General features: G+C 69.3%; 3 protein-coding genes across 8 annotated transcripts in view; 2 read left to right on the plus strand and 1 right to left on the minus strand.

Moving 5' to 3' along the window:
• The first annotated feature begins 229 nt into the window (after positions 1-229).
• Positions 230-17912, plus strand: part of LOC138689806 (zinc finger protein 385A-like) — a 282741-nt gene continuing 265058 nt past the window's right edge. For 2 of the 4 annotated variants that reach the window (XM_069806276.1, XM_069806277.1), the window contains exons 1-4: positions 426-613; positions 761-872; positions 1573-1671; positions 3370-3523. In XM_069806276.1, coding sequence (XP_069662377.1) covers positions 441-613; positions 761-872; positions 1573-1671; positions 3370-3523 — 538 coding nt within the window. In that variant the 5' untranslated portion in view covers positions 426-440. Of the gene's footprint in view, positions 352-425; positions 614-760; positions 873-1572; positions 1672-3369; positions 3524-3671; positions 3891-4303; positions 4471-4967; positions 5061-5585; positions 7464-17912 lie in introns of those variants that run through there. The other 2 variants (XM_069806274.1, XM_069806275.1) reach the window with 2 other exon arrangements.
• COPZ1 (COPI coat complex subunit zeta 1) lies at positions 8210-11663 on the minus strand. The gene is made up of 9 exons (XM_069806239.1): positions 11443-11663; positions 10403-10471; positions 9992-10073; positions 9794-9885; positions 9443-9498; positions 8951-9028; positions 8789-8840; positions 8627-8665; positions 8210-8301 (listed from the first exon to the last, which is right to left on the minus strand). Exons 1-9 carry the CDS (start codon positions 11581-11583, stop codon positions 8254-8256), a joined length of 657 nt encoding a protein of 218 aa, XP_069662340.1. The 5' UTR covers positions 11584-11663; the 3' UTR covers positions 8210-8253.
• NFE2 (nuclear factor, erythroid 2) lies at positions 12806-17285 on the plus strand. 3 transcript variants are annotated; one of them, XM_069806236.1, is made up of 4 exons: positions 12806-12957; positions 15080-15119; positions 15380-15520; positions 15878-17285. In XM_069806236.1, exons 2-4 carry the CDS (start codon positions 15105-15107, stop codon positions 16556-16558), a joined length of 837 nt encoding a protein of 278 aa, XP_069662337.1. In that variant the 5' UTR covers positions 12806-12957; positions 15080-15104; the 3' UTR covers positions 16559-17285. The 3 variants fall into 3 exon arrangements, with proteins under 3 accessions (XP_069662337.1, XP_069662338.1, XP_069662339.1); XM_069806237.1 differs by lacking the exon at positions 15380-15520; XM_069806238.1 differs by lacking the exons at positions 12806-12957; positions 15380-15520 and having other exon boundaries at positions 14735-15119.

Below are 17912 nucleotides of genomic sequence, written 5' to 3' on the forward strand. Positions count from 1 at the left end.
ACGCGTCAGCCATCAATAATTTATCCCCCCCCCGCGGCCTCCCTGTCCCCCCATCGTAACCCAACACCCCCCCCCAGTTTCACCCAGCCCCTTCCCCCACCCGTGTCCCGTCCCCCTCCCCACGGCGCGAGGCGTGCGTGGGCGGGGGTGGGGTCCCGTTGCCGTGGTAACCGCCCTCCCCCCGCCCACACACACACAAACCCCAGACCCCCCCCCCCCGCCACCCACACACGCGTGTCCCGACATGTGCGTGGGCACGCCCCGCTGTGCGCGTGCGCTGCCGGCTCGGCGCCGCCGCGAGCCCGGAGCCGTGGGGACGCGCGTGGGGGTGGGAGACGCGCGGGGGGACACGTGAGTGACAGCGGATACGCGAATGAGGGGGGAGAGGGCTGGGGAGGGGGGGGCTGAGTGTCACGCGTGGCCGGGGACACGCGTGTAACATGCGCCTTCCTCCTCCTCCTCCTCCTCCTCCTCCTCCTCCGCCGGCGGCTGCCCCACTTCTGCGCGGCGCCATTGGCCGGGCCGGGCGCGGCGGCGGCGGGGGGGGGGACACACACCACGCGGAACGGGGACACGCGGGGACAACCGGGACCGGGAGGAGGGGTTGGGGGGGGTCCCCGCAGGTAACAACCCGCAGCCCACGGGGGATCGGGGAACCCTGTGAGGGGGGGTGAGACGCGGGGGGGGGGCAGTGGGTACCGGCTCCCCGCTGACCGCCCCCCCCCGCCGTGTCCGTCCCCCCCCTCCCACGTCCCCGCAGGCCGGGCCGGGCGATGCTGCGGGCCCCGGGGCCGCTGGGGCCGCCCCCCGGCCGCCTCCTCCTGCCCGACGCCGCCGCCGCTGCCCTGCGGCTGCTGCCGCCGCTGCCCGGGGTGAGTCCTGGGGGGGGGGGAGGGGACGGGGGGGGGAAACGGGGATGGGGAAAAAGCACCGGGGCACCGCGGGCCGGGGGCGCTACGGCGGCCGGGAAGGGTCCTACGGTGGCCCCGCGGGGTCCCGGGCCGATGAGGAGCAGCCGCGGGGGCGGAAAAAGCCCCGCCCCCTCCCGGCCGCCGTACCGGACCCCCACCATTAGCCCCCCCCCTACCGCTACCCCCCCCCCCCCCCCCCCCGCCGCACCGGGCCTCGCCGCCGCGCTCGGGGTAATGGGGAGCGGAGCGGGGAGGCGGGAGGCAGGGCCCGGCCGGGACCCCCCCCCCACCCGCGGTGAGGGACCCCCGGGCTCCCCCCCTCCCCCGGTGCGGTGGGGTAGGGGGGGCAGAACGGGGCGGGGGGGGGGCAGGCGGCCGGGCGGGGCCCGTCCCCCGGGTTTGGGCAGGGAGAGATTCCTGAGCTGCTACGGAATGGGGCGGGGGGGGCTGATCCACGGCGCTGCCCCCCCCCGGCATCTCCTGTGCCCCCCCCCCGTGGCCCCCTCCCTGCCCCATGGTGACCCCACAGCACCCACTGCCCACGCTGCTGTGCCCCCCCCCAGCACCCAATGTGCTGGGATGGATTGGGAAGTGGGGAGGGGGGGTGTTATGGGTGCTGCCCCCCCCCGGGCAGGATGCGACCCCCCACCCTGTGCCGCAGATGGAGCCGGTGCCGAAGGCGGTGCTGGGGCCGGCGCTGGCCAAACCCCGGCGCCCCGTCATCGCCTGCAGCGTCTGTCAGATCCGCTTCAACTCCGAGGTGAGACCCCCCACCCCGACCCCCCCCCAAGCGTGGGACCCCCCACCCTAGGCACCTAGGACCCCCCCAGCCCCCCCAACCACGGATGCCTGGGTCCCTCCACCTGGGTCCAACCCCAGCGCTGGGTGTGCTGGGAGCCATGTCCTCGGGGTGGGGGGTCCACAGGGTGAGGGGGTCCCCAGGGTGTCCCATGTCCCCAGGGTGGGGGTCTTCAGGTCGGGGGGGCCTTGGGTGCCATGTTCTCAGGGGTGAGGGGTCCCCATCATGTCCCCTGTCCTCAGGGTTGGGGGTCTCCAGAGTGACTCTTGTCCCCAGGATTCGGGGGTCCCCAGGGTGTCCTGTCTCCCCCAGGGTGGGGGTCTCCAGGTTGGGGGGCCCTTGGGTGCCAGGATCCCATGGTGTCCCGTGTGCCCCGGCTTGTGGGTCCCCATGGTGTCCCATGTCCGGGGTCCTGGGGTGCTGTGACCCCAGGGTTAGGGGTCCTCAGGATGTCCCATGTCCCCAGGGTTGGGGGTCCCCACAATGGGGGCCCCTGGGGTGCCATGTCCCCCAGGAGTGGGGATCTCCAGGGTGACACTCGTCCCCAGGGTTGGGGGCCCCTTGGGTGCCATGTTCCCAGGGTCTGGGGTCCCCATTGTGTCCCATGTTCTAGGGTTTGGGGTCCCCAGGGTGACTTTTGTCCCCAGGGTGTCCTGTGTCCCCAGGGTGGGGGTCATCAGGTCAGGAGGCCCTTGGGTGCCGTGTTCCCAGGGTTTGGGGTCCCCATCGTGTCCCATGTCCTCAGGGTTGGGGGTCTCCAGAGTGACTTGTCCCCAAGGTTGGGGGGGGTCCCCAGGGTGTCCCATCTTCCCCAGGGTGGAGGTCTCCAGGTTGGGGGGCCCTTGGGTGCCACAATCCCATGGTGTCCTGTGTCCCCCAGCTTGTGGGTCCCCATGGTGTCCCATGTCTGGGGTCCTGGGGTGCTGTGACCCCAGGGTTAGGGGTCCTCAGGATGTCCCATGTCCTCAGAGTTGGGGTCCCCATGGTGGGGTGCAATGTCCCCAGGGGTGGGGGTCTCCAGGGTGACACTCATCCGCAGGGTTGGGGGTCCCCAGGTGTCCCATATCCTGAGGGTTGGGGGGCCCTTGGGTGCCGTGTTCCCAGGGTGGGGGGTCCCCATCGTGTCCCATGTCTTCAGGGTTGAGGGTCTCCAGAGTGACTCTTGTCCCCAGGATTCGGGGGTCCCCAGGGTGTCCCATCTCCCCCAGGGTGGAGGTCTCCAGGTTGGGGGGCCCTTGGGTGCCAGGATCCCATGGTGTCCTGCATCCCCTGGCTTGTGGGTCCCCATGGTGTCCCATGTCCGGGGTCCTGGGGTGCTGTGACCCCAGGGTTAGGGGTCCTCAGGATGTCCCATGTCCCCAGGGTTAGGGGTCCCCACAGTGGGCGACCCCTGGGGTGCCATGTCCCCAGGGTGACACTCATCCCCAGGGTTTGGGGTCCCCATCGTGTCCCGTGTCCTCAGGGTTGGGGGTCCCCAGGGTGACTCTTGTCCCCAGGCTTGGGGGTCCCCAGCTTTGGAGGTCCCTGGGGTGTCCCACAGCCCCAGGCTTGGGGGGGGATGTCCGTGAGGTGCCGCATCCCCAGGGTGACAGTGTCTTCAGAATGGGGGGGTGTCTCTGGGGTGCCCGGGGTGACGCAGTGTCCCCGCGGTGTCCCCAGAGCCAGGCGGCAGCGCACTACCAGGGGAACCGGCACGCGCGGCGCCTGAAGGGGCTGGAGGCCGCCCGCGCCCGCCGGGGGGGGGACACCGGCGACACCCAAGACCCCCCCGGCCCCTCGCCCACCCCGGCCAGTGAGACGCCCGATCGCACAGGTGGGTTCCTGTACCCCGGGGTGTCCCCACGCGTCCTCATGCCCCCTGCCAAGGACGCCTGGGTGTCGTATCCCCCCCCTTCGCCGTGCCCCCCAATCCGGGGTGGTGGTCCCAAGGGTGCCCCTGTTAACCCTCCCTGTGCCCGCAGGCGAGCAGCCCCTGGCACCCGCAGCCCCTGGTGCTCCCGGACCCCCCTCGCCCCCTGCACCCCCCCCGGCCGTGGCCACGGAGGCGCCGGGGGGGGCACGGGGGGGACCGGGGGGCGAGGAGGAGGAAGAGGAGAAGGCGAAGGCCAAGCGGCTGCTGTACTGTGCCCTCTGCAAGGTGGCCGTCAACTCCCTCTCGCAGCTGGAGGCGCACAACAAAGGTGGGGGACATGGGGGGGGGGACACACAACACTGGGGGGGGGCAGGAGGGGACAGGGGAACAGGGGAGGGTCTGGGGGACACAAGGGACATGGGGACACAGGGGGCGTGGGGGGGTCTGGGGGACCTGGGTGACATTGCAGGGGGGGTATGGGGGCACGTGGGTGGATATCAAGTGGCACTGGGGGACATGGGGGGGGGACAGAGGTCCTATGGGTGCAGAGGGGGTCCTGGGGGGGGGGTCTGGGGTGCACACAGAGGTTGGGGGGGTGCACGGGGGTGTCTTGGGAATTCTGGGGGTGCAGGGGGGTCCTGGGGGGCACAGAGGGTCCTGGGGAGGTCCCGGGGGGGTTCTCTGGGTGCAGGGGGGGGTCCTGGGACACAGAGTGACACCCCCCCCCTGCCATGTGCCCAGGGACGAAGCACAAGACGCTGGTGGAAGCACGCAGCGGGCTGGGGCCCATCCGTGCCTTCCCGCGGCTGGGGGGGGCTGCGGGGACCCCCCCGGCCGAGGCCCCCGAGCGCTCCTTCCACTGCCAGATCTGCAATGTCCGCCTCAACTCCGAGCTCCAGCTCAAGCAGGTACCCCAGGACCCCCAAACCTCCCCCCACCCGCTGGGACCCCCAAACTGCTCCAGGGAACCCCAACCCTCCCTTGGACCCCGTGGGACCCCTCCCCGACCTTCCCCAGTCCGTTGGGACCCCCAAGAACCCCTGGGACCTCCCCCCAGGCCCCCCCCAAACGTTTCTGAGACCCCTCCAGAACCTTCCAAACCTCCATGAGACCCCTGGGACCCCCCCAGACCCTCATGGGACTCCCCCAACCCCTCCTGAGGTCATTGGGACCCCCAAAGACCCTATGAGACCCCCAAGAACCCTATGGGACCCCCCCCAAACCATCCTGAGGCCCCAGCCCCCCCACCAAATGCTTTTGGGACCCCCCCAGACCCACTTGACTCCCCTAACCCCCCCTCCCAGGACTCCCTGAGCCCCCATCACACCCCCAGGAGGACTCCCCCTGCCCCCCCCCCCATAATCGTGGGTCCCCACTGAGCCCCCCCTGCCCCCCCCTCCCCCAGCACATCTCCAGCCGGCGCCACCGGGATGGGGTGGCCGGAAAACCCAACCCACTGCTGAGCCGCCACAAGAAGCCCCGGACCCCCCCGGAGCTGGTGAGTGGGGGGTCTGGGGGGGGGCCCAGAGTATCTATAGGGTGTCCTGGGGTCCTTATGGGGCAGGGGGGTGAAGTGGGGGGATCTATAGGGTGTCCTGGCATCCCTATGGGGCAGGGGGTTGAACTGGGGGGGATCTATAGGGTGTCCTGGGGGTACGCCTTAGGGTGGGGGGGGCTGGGGATACCTTGGGGGTGCTCCGTGGGGCAGGTGGGTGCCCAGGGGTATCTGTAGGGTGCTCAGGGGTCTTTATAGGGTGCCCTGAAGGGACCTTGGAGGCAGGGGGTGCCCCATGGGGGGGGGTCTTGGGGTGCCTATAGGGTGTCAAAGTATCTCCATGGGGGGGGGAACTGAGGGTACCTATAGGGTGCCCCGTGGGGCTTGAGAGTATCTCTAGGGAGTCCTATGGGGCAGAGGAGGCCCTTGGAGTACCTACAGGGTGCCCCATAGGGCTGGGGGGGGGCAGTGCCGGGGCTACGGGGGTGCCACCCCCGTCACTGACCCCCCCTCACCCCCCTCCCGCAGGCGCCGCTGCCCTTCCCCAAGGAGCTGCCGAAAGCGCTGGCGGGGGGGGGGCTGCTCCCGCCCCCCCTGGCCCTGGCGGCCGCTGCCGCCGCCATGGCCGCCCCCCCGCTGGCCCTGCGCCCCCCCGGCCCCCCCCTCCTGCCCGGCCCCCCCCTGGCACCCGCCCTGCTACGCCCCGCCCCTGGGCCCCTGCGCCCCGCCCACGCCCCCCTCCTCTTCTCCCCCTATTGACACCCCCCCCCCATCCCCGCCATGGCAACCGGCAACCGCCCGGCAACCGGTACCCAATCATCACCTGGGACTCCCGGGGAGGGGGCGGGGCTGTTACCTGGCAACCGTTACCCAGCAACCGCGACCGGCAACCACCCGGCAACGGTCACCCGGCAACTTCACAGCACAACCCAGCAACCATTGCCGCGCAACCGGGGTCCCGGTGGTTACCCGGCAATGGAAACCCCCCAGAAAGGTTACCTGGCAACAGTATCCTAGCAACCAGCCACCAATGGTTACCCGGCAACGGTTACGAACCCAGAAATCTGCCTGGCAACATCCCCCCTGGCAACAGTTACCTGGCAACAAGACCCACCCCCAGCAATCTGCCCGGCAACAGTTACCTGGCAACCCACCTAGCAACCCCCACACCCCTGGCAACGGTTACCTAGCAACCTGCCTGACAATGGTTACCTGGCAACAGGACTGCCCGGCAACGGGCACCCAGGGTTACCCAGCAACCCTCTGAGCAGTGGTTGCCTGGCAACCGGGAGATGTTTACCTAGCAACGGGACCCAGCAGCAGTTGCCTGGCAACGGGATCGGGCCCCTGCACCCAGCAACCATTCCCTGGCAACCCTGCAACTGCACCCGGCAACGGTTACCTAGCAACCGTGCCCATCCACGGTACCCAGTAACGGGGACCAAGCGACGATGACGACGACCTGACAATGGTTACCCAGCAACCGCACGTGGCAACGGTACGTGGCAACGGTTACCTGGCAACGAACTCGGTGATGGTACACACGGTGATGGTTGCCTAGCAACCTGACAAAGGGACCCGGCAACCGCGCCCGGCAACGGGCCCTGGCAGCTGCACCCGGCAACTGAGCCCAACAACCGCGCCCCCCACCCCTGCCCCGCCCCAGCAACCCCGCCCGGCAATGGTACCTAGCAACCGACCCTAGCAACGAGCTGCACCCAGGACCTGCGCCTAGCAACCGTCTCCCAGCAACCGTCCCCTGGCAACAGCCCCCCCCCATACTCCGCCCTCCCCCCCACCCCCCCTGCTGCTTTTTGGGCTCAGCGATTATTTTTTTAACTGGAATTGGGATATTTGGCAGGAAAGCGATGAGCCCTCCCCACCCCACCCCCCCGGGCCCCACTGCACAACTCCCGTGGGGACGGGGACCCCCAGCACCCTGGGGTGGGACGGGGGGGGTCCAGAGTAGTGGGGGGGGGGGGGGTATCCCAAACAGCTCCCCCCCCCGGCACCTCAGGGATCCGCTAAGCAATCAGTGATGGCTCACAGGGAAGGGAGCCCCCCCCCTCCCCATCCCCCCCCCAAAGAGGGTGTCGTCCCCCCCCCAAAAGGGTGCCCCCCCCCAGCCCCAAGCCATGACCTCTTGCACTGAGGGCAGCGAGCCCCGCACATGCCCCGGGGAGGGCACCCATCACCCCCCCGCCCCCCCCCCCCCCGGGGCCCCCCTCCGGGCCCAGCCCATTGCAATAATGCGGGGGGCCGGGGCACCCCCCACCCTGTAAATAGTGCCCCCCCCCACCCCACCACCCCAGTACTGCCCCACAAGCACTGTGCCCCCCCCCCCAAAACCCTGGTACTGCCCTAGGTCCCCTGGCACTGCCCCATCACTGTGACCCCCCCCACCCCAAAACCCAGCACACCCCACCACTGTGACCCCCCCATCCTTATCACCCCCCACTATCACTGTGCCCCCCTCCCCAGCCTTACCGCCCATCACTGTGCCCCCCCGCTATCACTGTGCCCCCCCTTATCACTACAGCCCCCCCACACTTGGCACTACCCCCCTGCATCCTTACTGCCCCACAACTGGCACTGTGGACCCCCCCAAATCTTGCACTGCCCCCCCCTCACTGCACACACACACCCCTTATTGCCCCCCCCCCCCCACTTGGCACTGGCCCCCCCATTTTCTTAGTCCCTCCCCCTCTCAAGTCAATACTGTGATTTAAGCAAAGCAATAGCAGGTGGGGGGGGTGGGATTTGGCGGGGGAACGCAGAGCCCCGTTCCCCTCCCCTGCATCTGCCTCTCTCCATGGTCCGTCCCCCCCCCTCCCCGGCTTTGCCCCAATAAATGATGAGGTTTGAACTTGTGGTTTCGTGTCTGGGGGGGGGCCCAGGGGGGGTCCATGTCCCCCAGGTGTGTCCCCACATGTCGCCCCTCCCCATCCATGCGTCCCTTACACACCTGCCCCCCCCATCCCCTCTGTGTGTCCCCCACGTGTGTATCCCCCCCCAGGCAAGCAAGGGGCCCCCCCTTTACTGAAGGGGGGGCACCAGACCCCCCCCCCGGCCCCCCCACCCAGACACCTGGGTCCCCCCTGGCACAGACCACGGCCGGCGCAGGGAGAGATGAGGCAGCACACGGGATTTCTGGGGGGGGCTGGCATGTTGGGGTGCCGAGGAGGGGGGGGCCACGCTAGCGTAGCAGCGACCACTTGATCTGCTCCTTTGCTGACTGCAACACCTGTGGAAGTGGGGGGCGGGCAGCGTCAGGCACAGGGCACCCATGGGTCCTGGGGGGCCCAAGGGCACCCAGGGGCTCCCGTGGGCACCAAGGTGGGGATGGGAGATGTGGGGAGCTGTCCCGGGGGGGGGGGGGGCCAGGGGCACCCAGGTGACACTGGGGGGGGGCATGGGGAGCAATATGGGGACACTGGGGGCAGCCAGGGACACCCAGGTGACACTTGGGGACACCCACGGGCATAGGCAGCTACCCTGGTTGGTGGGCTCAGAGGTGGGAGGGGGGCACTGCCAACCCCGGGGGGATCCCGGGGGGGGTCGGGCCCTACCTGCGAGACCGTCTGCTCCGTGAGGGGCACGTCCTCACCCTGCAAAACACAGAGGGAGGTGGGTGCCTGGGGTAGGGGGGGCACCCATCGCCCCTCCATCATCCTCTCCCTTCCTCACGCCCACCCCAGCTTCCCTGTGCCCCCCCCACGGCGCCCCCGTACCCGCACAGCCACGCGATGTACCACTTGCTGGGGGTCGCTCTCCAGGACGACGCTGGGGGGGGGGAAAGAGAGACCCGTCAGCATCCAGCACCCCCGCCGCATGGCTCCTGGGCAGCCGGGGGTAACGACAGACCCCGGAGTGGGGGGGACACGGACACACACCCGCCATCCACGATCTCGTCCACGGCCAGGAAGAGCCCCTCCATGTTCTCCAGCAGCGCCCGCTTCTCCACGTTCTTCCTGGGGGGGGGGGGGGGGGTAGGGCGCAGCCCGCTCAGCACCCACGGGCCCCCCCCCAGCAACAGGACCCCCCCCCCCCCAGGCACCCATGGCCCCCCAGGTGCCTGCTGGGCCCCCCCAACCTATGCCAGAGCTCATTGGGGTCCCCTGGAACTGTGAGATGCCCTCCCCCAGGAATACAGGTGCCACCCAGGACTCACAGGTGCCCCCCAGGAGCCTGTGTGCCACCCCCCCAGGACGCATGGGTGACCCCCCAGGAGCCTGTGTGCCACCCCCCCAGGAATCACAGGTGCCCCCAGGACCCACAGGTGACCCCCCAGGACCATGGGTGCCCCCCCAGGACCCCAGGTGCCACCCCTCTAGGACAACAGGTGCCCCCCAGGAGCCTGTGTGCCCTCCCAGGACCCATCGTACCGCAGCATCTGGCTGAGCGAGTCGAAGAGACAGTTGAGGACGGCCGTGAGCATCAGCTGGGGGACAGCGGGGTCACACAGTGGCACTGCCAGACAGGGGCACCCCGAGGTGGCCCCCCCCCCGGCTTGGTGGCACCTTCTATGTCCCCTCCCTGTCCTGGGACCTTTCTGCACATCCCCTCTGTGTCCCCTGCCCTGGTACACCAAGATACCCCCCTCCTTGTCCCGTTATCCCTCCACGTCCCCAGCCTGCCACCCTTGGGTGTCCCCAACCCACCACCCTTGGGTGTCCTCCCCTGCCCTGGCACCCCTGGCTGTGTCCCCCACCCCACCCCTGGGTGTCTCCAGCCACCTCGTTCTCGTGGGAGCTGCCGATGACGTAGAAGTAAAGGTCGATGCTGCTCTTGTAGACGACGGTCAGCCCCTCGAGCAGCGCAATCTCGCCTGTGGACACAGCCGGGCGTCACCCCCGTGGCCCCCCTGCACACCCCCACGGGGGTGGCAGCCCCCCCCCCGGGGACACACACGTCCCCGTCCCCGAAACACTCACTGTCGGTGCGGTGGGTCTTGTTGAAGATGTTCTTCTCGAAGGCTTTCTGCTCCTTGACGCTGGGGTACGTGTCGTCGTAGTACTGCGGGGACAGTGGCACGTGGGGACCTGGGACACCCTCCCCCTGCCCCAAGGAGCTCCCATCACCCTGCTCCAGGCCACCAACCCTGTCCCCACGCCCCTGTCCCTGCCCTGCACCACCAAATGTCCCCTTGTCTGTGCCACACGCCACCCCAACGTGCTCCCCATGGTCTCTGTGTCCCTGCCCTGTATCACGTCCCAGCCCTCCCAGTGCCACCGAGCATCCCCACGGCTGTGTCCCCCTGTCCCCACGTCTCCCTGGGGCGGTGCCCCATCCCTGTCCCCATCCCCGCACCCTGTGTGTCACTGTCACCCCCTCTTGCCCCTCACCTTGGCAAAGAGCCGGTCGCCATCGTTGTCTAGGATGATGACGGCTTTGACGGTGTAGAGCGACGGCTCCTGCGGGGACACGACCACCATCACCCCGCTGCCACCCCGTTCCCAGGGACAGGGCCACCCCCAGCCCAGCCAGGGGGGACACCCTGTGGCACCGCACCACCCCCCTGTCACCCAAAAACCACCACGGTGGCACCGAGGACACCGGGAAGGAGCCTGTGTCTGGCACCCCCATCCTGGTGAGGGGGTCCCGGGCGGTGGCCGCTGCAGGGTCAGGCCGGGGAGGGGGGGGGTGTCCCTGTCCCCATCCCTGTCCCTGTCCCCGTCGATCTGGGTGCTCCCAAGCTCCCGGGACCAAGTTCTGTGATGCACTGACTGCCCGTAGCCACAGCCGGAGTGTAGGACAGAACCTCGCCCCGGGCGCTGCCAGGCCACCGATGGCCACCACCGATGGCCACCCCCGACGGCCACCACCCACGGCCACCCCCGGCCCCAGCGGGGACCCTGTGGACACCGCTGGTGGGGATGGTCACCCCCCACCCTGGGAATTGTCACCCCGACAGGCAGGACAAGGCCACCACGGGGCGGGGGGGGGTTGCCACTGCCACCCCCACGGGCAGGGAGAAGCCCCCCACTTACCCCCGTTGCCACCCTGGCATTTACCCCCCTCATTGCCCCCCCCCATTTACCTCCAGTGCCACCCTGGCTTTTACCCCCCCATACTGCCCCCCATTTACCCCCACTGCCCCCCCACTTACCCCACCAGCACCCCCCACTTACCCCCTCACTATCCCCCCAACTCACCCCCCCATTTACCCCATTTACACCCCCATTTGCCCCATCTACCCCCCCATTTACCCCCTCCCACTTACCCCACTGCCTTCCCCATCACCCCCCACGTACCCCAACCGGCGACCCCCATTTACCGCCTCACTGCCCCCCACTCACCCCCTAGCCCCCCATTCGCTCCCCTTTCCCCCCACCATCGGCCCCCATTTCGCCCCCCCCCCCCCCCGGCCCCAGCCGCCCCCTACCAGGATCAGCGCCTCCATTTTGCGCTCGCCGCTGCCGACGTGGAGCCGGAAGAGCGGCCGCCGCTGATTGGCTGCTCGGCTGTCAATCACGCCGCCAGCCACCGCCCCGCCGGGTTGACTGGGCGAACTCGAGCCCGACATAACCAATCGCTGCGCGTCTGAGAGCGGAGGGCGGGCCGGCCTTTCCCGCCCTTCCTGAAGAGGTTGCTGACTGGACACGCATTCCGTCCGTCACCGCCGCGCCGCACTCCCGGAAGCCGAGGGGGCGGCGCAGTTCCCATGGTGACCAGGGAAGCGCTGACGTAACCTCTCTGCCGGTTTCACCCTGTGGTTGGCTGGCTCGCCAACCACATGACCGGAAGCGTTTTCGCTAGCCGTGCTTCGCCACACCCCTAAGCGGGTCACGACCCCCCGATGGGCGGGGTTACCTGTGACCTTTGGCTTCTCTGGGGTCGGGTCAGGGGTCGGGAGGGGACATGGGGGGGCGTGGGGAGGGAATGGGGGGGCTTGGGGGGGCGTGGGGGGACGTGGGACATGGGGGGACACGGGGGGACTTTGGGGGACATGAGGGCACATGGGGGGACATGGGTGACACGGGGAGATGTGGGGGGACGCGGACACGGGGACGTGGGGGGGACACAAGGGGGATGTGGGGGGCCTCTGGGGGACACCGGCAGGGGTAGGGACCCCCGCGAGACCCCCCCGCTTCCCCGGGAGGGGGGGTGACACCGGCAGTAGCAGTGGCACCGGCGGGGGGGCCACGGGACACCCGGATGCCTGGGTTCCCCCCGCGGGTTGGTGGGGCGGATGCCCTGGGCCCTACTGATAGCGGAGTTTGGGGGGGGGGGGTGTCCCACGTGTCCCCTGTGTCCCCCCGCGGGGGCGCCGGGGTTGGGCAACCGCCGGTGGCTTCCTGCCACCCGGACGCCTGGGTCCCCTGGGGGGGGGGACGGGGATGGGGGGTACAAGGGGGGACGCAGGAGTGTCCCCGTTACTGCCCCCCACTCCCTGTGCCCCCCAAACCCCATGTCCCCTTGTCCCTGGGACCCCACCGGTGTCCCCTGGCCACCCTTCCCCTGGCCCTGTGCCCCCCACTTGTGTCCCCATGACCCCCATTGATGTCCCCACATCCCCCTGTCCCTTTGACCCACCCTGTCCCCATCCCCACGGCCCCTATTTTTGTCCCCATCTCCCCCTTTTGTGTCCCCACATCCTCCATTCCCGTCTCCCCAAGTCTCTGTCCCCCCATCCCACCCCCATGTCCCCTGTCCCTCTCCCCACAAACTTCCCCCCCCCCGCACCCCGCCCTGGGTTCCTGTCCCGTCCCCCCCCCCGGGTTCCTGTCCCGTCCCCCCCCCTCCGTTGTCCCCAGGGTGTCCCCGGGGCGGGCACCCAGTGGCAGCGGGCACGGGGCCGCCCTGGGGGCTGGCACTGGGGGGCCCGTCCCGTGTCCCCACGTCCCCGTGTCCCCACGTCCCCACCGGGCATGGCCCTACCCTGAGCACGAGGCACCAGGTGGGTCCCGGCACCAGGGAGCACACGCGTGTGCAACGGGGTGGGCGGTGTGGGGAGGAGGCGTGTGTTGGGGCCGGGGGCACGCGTGTGCCAGGGTGCCCAGAGCACGCGTGTGCCCGGGCGTTGGTGTGTTGGCGCTTGTGCCTGGGCACGCGTGCGCCCAGGGACGCGGGTATCGGCGCACTTGTGTGTCAGGGATCGGTGCACGCGTGTGCCCGTGTCGTAATGTGTTTGTGCTTGTGCTGGTGCACGCGTGTGCCTGAGGATCAGGGTATCGGTGACCGTGTGTGCCCCAGGATCGGGCTATTGGTGCACACTTGTGCCCGAGGATCGGGGTATCGGTGCACGTGTGTGTCAGGGATTGGTGCACAAGCGTGTTTATGGAGGGTGCATGCGTGTGCCAGGGCAGAAGAGCATGCGTGTGCCTGTGCATTAATGTGTTTGTGCTTGTGCTGGTGCACACGTGTGCACCGAGGGATATTAGTGCACGCCTGCGCCCAGGGTCATTGCACAAGTGTGTTCAAGGAGGGAGCACGCGTGTGCCAGGGTGCCCGGAGCACGTGTGTACCCAGGCGTTGGTGTGTTGGTGCTTGTGGCTGCATGTGGCCGAGGATCAGGGTATCGGTGCACGCATGTGTCAGGGATCAGTGCACGCGTGTGTTCAGGGAGGGTGCACGCATCTGCCCATGTCGTAATGTGTTTGTGCTTGCGCTGGTGCACGCGTGTGCCTGAGGATCAGAGTATCGGTGCCCGTGTGTGCCCCGGGATCTGGGTATTGTTGCACATGTGTGCCTGGGTATCGGTGCACACGCGTGCCTGAGGATCGGGGTATCAGTGCACGTGTGTGCCCAGGCATCGGTGCACACTTGTGCCTGAGGATCAGGGTGTTGGTGCACACGTGTGCCCGAGGACCAGGGTATCAGTGCCTGTGTGTGCCCAAGGATCAGGGTATGGGTGCACGCTTGTGCCCGAGGACCAGGGTATCGGTGCACACGTGTGCCCAGGTATTGGTGCCTGCGTGTGCCCGAGGACCAGGGTATCGGTGCACACGTGTGCCTGGGTATCAGTGCACACTTGTGCCTGAGGATCCGGGTATTGGTGAACACGTGTGCCCGGGTATCGGTGCACATGTGTGCCTAAGGACCAGGGTATCGGTGCCCGCGTGTGTCCGAGGACTGGGGTATCGGTGCGCAAGTGTGCCTGGGTATCAGTGCACATGCGTGCCCGAGTATTGGTGCACACACGTGCCCGAGGACCAGGGTATTGGCGCACACTTGTGCCCGGGTATCGGTGCACACTTGTGCCCGAGTATCAGTGCACGCGTGTGCCCGAGGACCAGGGTATTGGCGCACGCGTGTGCCCGGGTATTGGTGCACACTCGTGCCCAAGGATCAGGGTACCGGTGCCCGCGTGTGCCAGGACAGCAGAGCAGGCGTGCGCCACGTATTGGCGTGTTGTTTTTGTGCCGGTGCCCGCGTGTGCCCAGGTGCGTGTGTGGGTGCAGGCAGGGTGCCAGTCACTCGGGGGGGGGTTGTACCAGCGCGGGGGCCCCGGCTCAGCCCCGGGGCGGAAACAGCCCCAACGGCTGCAGCTCGGGGGGGGGACACAGGGGGGTGTGGGTCACCCTCACCCCCCCCCCCCAAATCACCACAGGGGCCTGGCGCTGTGTTGTTGTAGGGTGCCCCAGTGCCGTGTTACTGCTGGGACAGTGGTCACGGGGGGGTCACGGGGAAGGTGACACGGGGGGGGGGGGGTGACACGGCGGGGGGGTGACAGCCAGGCCGGCGTCGGGCGGGACACATCGGTTGGTCCTTGTGCAACGTCCCGGCGTTGGGCAATGGGGTGGCGCAAGGTGGGTGGCACTGGGGGGGGGGGGGGGGGGCTCCCGTGGGTGGGGGCACATCCCCCCCCAACACACACACACACACACTGCGGGGGGACACCCCACGTCCCCGCCCTGTCCCTCACCGCACCCCGAAAGCAGAAGTGGGGGCCGGAAGGGACCCAGGCGTCCTGCGGGGGGGGGGGGCGGACGGACACGCGGGTGGGGGGACGGGGGAGTGTCAGTGGGTGCCCCCCCCAACCCCGGAGACAGGCGATAACCCCTTATCTGGGGCGGCAGGAGAAGGCGGCTCCGTGGCTCCAGCATGGGGGACCCCGAGGTGAGCCGAGGGGGCGTCGGGGGGGGGGCAGGGAGCCGGGGGGGTGGGCTTGTTGGGGGGGGAGGTTGGGGGGGGTCTTGGGGTGTCCTGGGGGGGGTCAGGGGGTGTTTTAGGGGACCCCGAGGGTATCAGGGCAGGGGGAGGGATGGAGGGCTTTAGGACGCGGGGGGAGCCCTGGCGGGGGGGGGGGGGGTAAAAGGGGCGGGGCCAGAGGCGGCCCGCAGCCAATCAGAGCCAACGAGGCGCTTTGTCCCTGGCAGTCGCTGGCAGCTCTCGGGGAGGTGGGGGGGCGGGGCCCGCCCCTGGCCCCGCCTCTAGGCCCGCCCCTGGCCCCGCCCCCGCCGGGCCCCGCCGAGGTGGAGCTCACGTGGCAGGAGATCCTCTCCCTCAGCGAGCTCCAGGTGCGCCACGCCCCCCGCACACGCGCGCTGCAGGCTCCTACCGCCCCCTGCCGGCCGCCGCGCCTGCCCCCGCCGCACTCGGGGACCCCCCGTCCCCTGGGACACCCCCCCCGCTGCGCCCACCCCCTGGGAGACCCCTCCATTGTCCCCCCCTTCCTCTGGACCCCCTCCCATTGCCTCCTCCCTCCCTGGGAGACACCCCATTGCCCCCCCCCATTGCAGCCCCCTCCCTTGGACCCCCTCCCATTGCTCCCCCTTCCCTGGGAGACACCCCATTGCCCTCCCCCCCTCCCTCTAGCACACACCCCCCCATTACACCCCCCTCCCCACTAGTCACCCCCTATCCTCTCCCCACAGGGCCTGGACATGGTGGCAGACCCCCCCTTTGACCCCTCCTTTTGCCCCCTTCCTCCACCCCCCCCTCCTCCTCCTCCCTATACACCCCTCCAGCCCCCCCCTCCAACCTCCCTCCCCCCAGCCCCCTTTATTCCCCCTTTCCCTTCCCCTTTCCCCAATCCCCCCCTACCAACACCCTTCCCACCGGAGCCGCTCGCCCACCCAGCCGCTCCCCGAGGAGCTGGCAGCGGCGGCGGCAGCAGCCGGGACGCCCGCCGGGCGCTGGCGTCGGCGTTACCGATCGGTCCCGAAGCCATCGTCAACCTGCCGGTGGAGGACTTCAACGCGCTGTTGGGACGAGCGCGACTGTCGGGACCAGAGCTGGCGTTGGCGCGGGATATCCGTCGTCGAGGCAAGAACAAAGTGGCGGCGCAAAAATGTCGCCGGAGGAAATTAGAAGCCATCGCTCGGCTCCAGGCGGAATTGGGGAGGTTGGGACGGGAACGGGAACGGCTGCTACGGGCGCGGGGGCAGGCGGAACGGGCGCTGGGTGCCCTGCGCCGAGACTTGGCCCGTGTTTCAGCTCAGGTGCTGGGGGCCCTGAGGGACGGGGCTGGCAACCCGCTGCCCCCCGAGCGCTTTGGCCTGCGCCTGGCGCCCGATGGGGGGCTCAGCCTGGAGACCCTGGGTGGGGGGGAGTGACGGGGGGGGGGGCCTGGGGGTGTCTTGCAGCCCATGGGGAGCAAGGCGGGGAGGTCCCTTGGGTGCTCGGGGTGCCATCCTGCACCCCACAGAGACCAAGGGCACCCTTGGGTGCTATCCTGCACCCCACGAGCCCCACAGCACCCCTGGGTGACCCCTGCACCCCACAGAGCCCAACAGCACGCTTGGGTGGCCCCTGCGCCCCACAGAGCCTCACAGGACCCTTGGGTGACCCCTGTGCCCTATGGGGAGCAAAGGGGCCCTTGGGTGCTATCCTGCACCCCATGGAGCCCCAGAGCACCCCTGGGTGACCCCTGCACCCCACGGAGCCCAAGGGCACCCTTGGGTGCCATTCTACACCCCACAGAGCCTCACAGCACCCTTGGGTGACCCCTGCGCCCCATGGAACCCAAGGGCACCCGTGGGTGCCATTCTGCACCCCACAGCACCCCTGGGTGACCCCCACACCCCCCAGAGCCCAAGGGCACCCTTGGATGACCCCTGCATCCTCTAGGGAGCAAGGGGTCCCTTGGGTGCCCCCACACCCCCCAGAGCTCAAGGGTGCACCCAGGTGCCTGCAATGGGTCCTGTGCCCCGGGGTGCCCCTTCTCCCAGCCCCACAGCGTGTCCCCGCTGTCCCCCAGCCCTCCCCTAGCTGTGGGTGACACCCTGGGGACACCCCGTCACTGCCACCCCTGTAAGTAAACAATAAATCATCTCAGATGGGGCCAGCGCCTGTATTGTCTCCGTCACCCCACATCACCCGTCACCTCCCTGCCCCATCGCCCCGGGTGACACATTCCTGCCACCTCCCCATCCTTCTCTGTCCCCCCAGGGCGAGGAGTTGTCCCCACGCCACCTCCCTCAACCCCAGTGACACATCCCTCTTACTCTATCCCACCCTGGGGCACCACATACCCATGTCAGCCCCACGCCTGCCTGTCATCTCCTGTCCCTGTCACCCTGTGGCCCTCGCTCTCCCTGTGGTAACCCAGCCCTGGGGTCCCCAAGAACCGTGTCCCCCAGCCCTGAGGTCCCCCCAGCCCAGGCAACCTCATCCCACCTTCTCTGTCCCCATCCTGTCCCCTCCATCCTCATCCCTGTCCCCTCTATCCCTGTCCCACTCCCTAGGGCCACCCCCTCCCCAAACCCTCCATGCCCAGTGTCCCCAGCCCATCCTGTCCCCCTTTGTCCTCATCCTTGTCCCCTCTGTCCCCAGCCCCATCCCTGTCCCCTCCATCTCCATCACTTCCCCATCCCTGTCCTGTCCCACTGCCATCTTGTCCCCCAGCCCCATCTCCCCCCTCCTCTCCGTCCCCAGCCCTCCATGGCTGTTCTGTCCTTGCCCCCATCC

This window comes from Haliaeetus albicilla, chromosome 18, assembly GCF_947461875.1.
Source record: "Haliaeetus albicilla chromosome 18, bHalAlb1.1, whole genome shotgun sequence".
Taxonomy (NCBI): Eukaryota; Metazoa; Chordata; class Aves; order Accipitriformes; family Accipitridae; genus Haliaeetus; species Haliaeetus albicilla.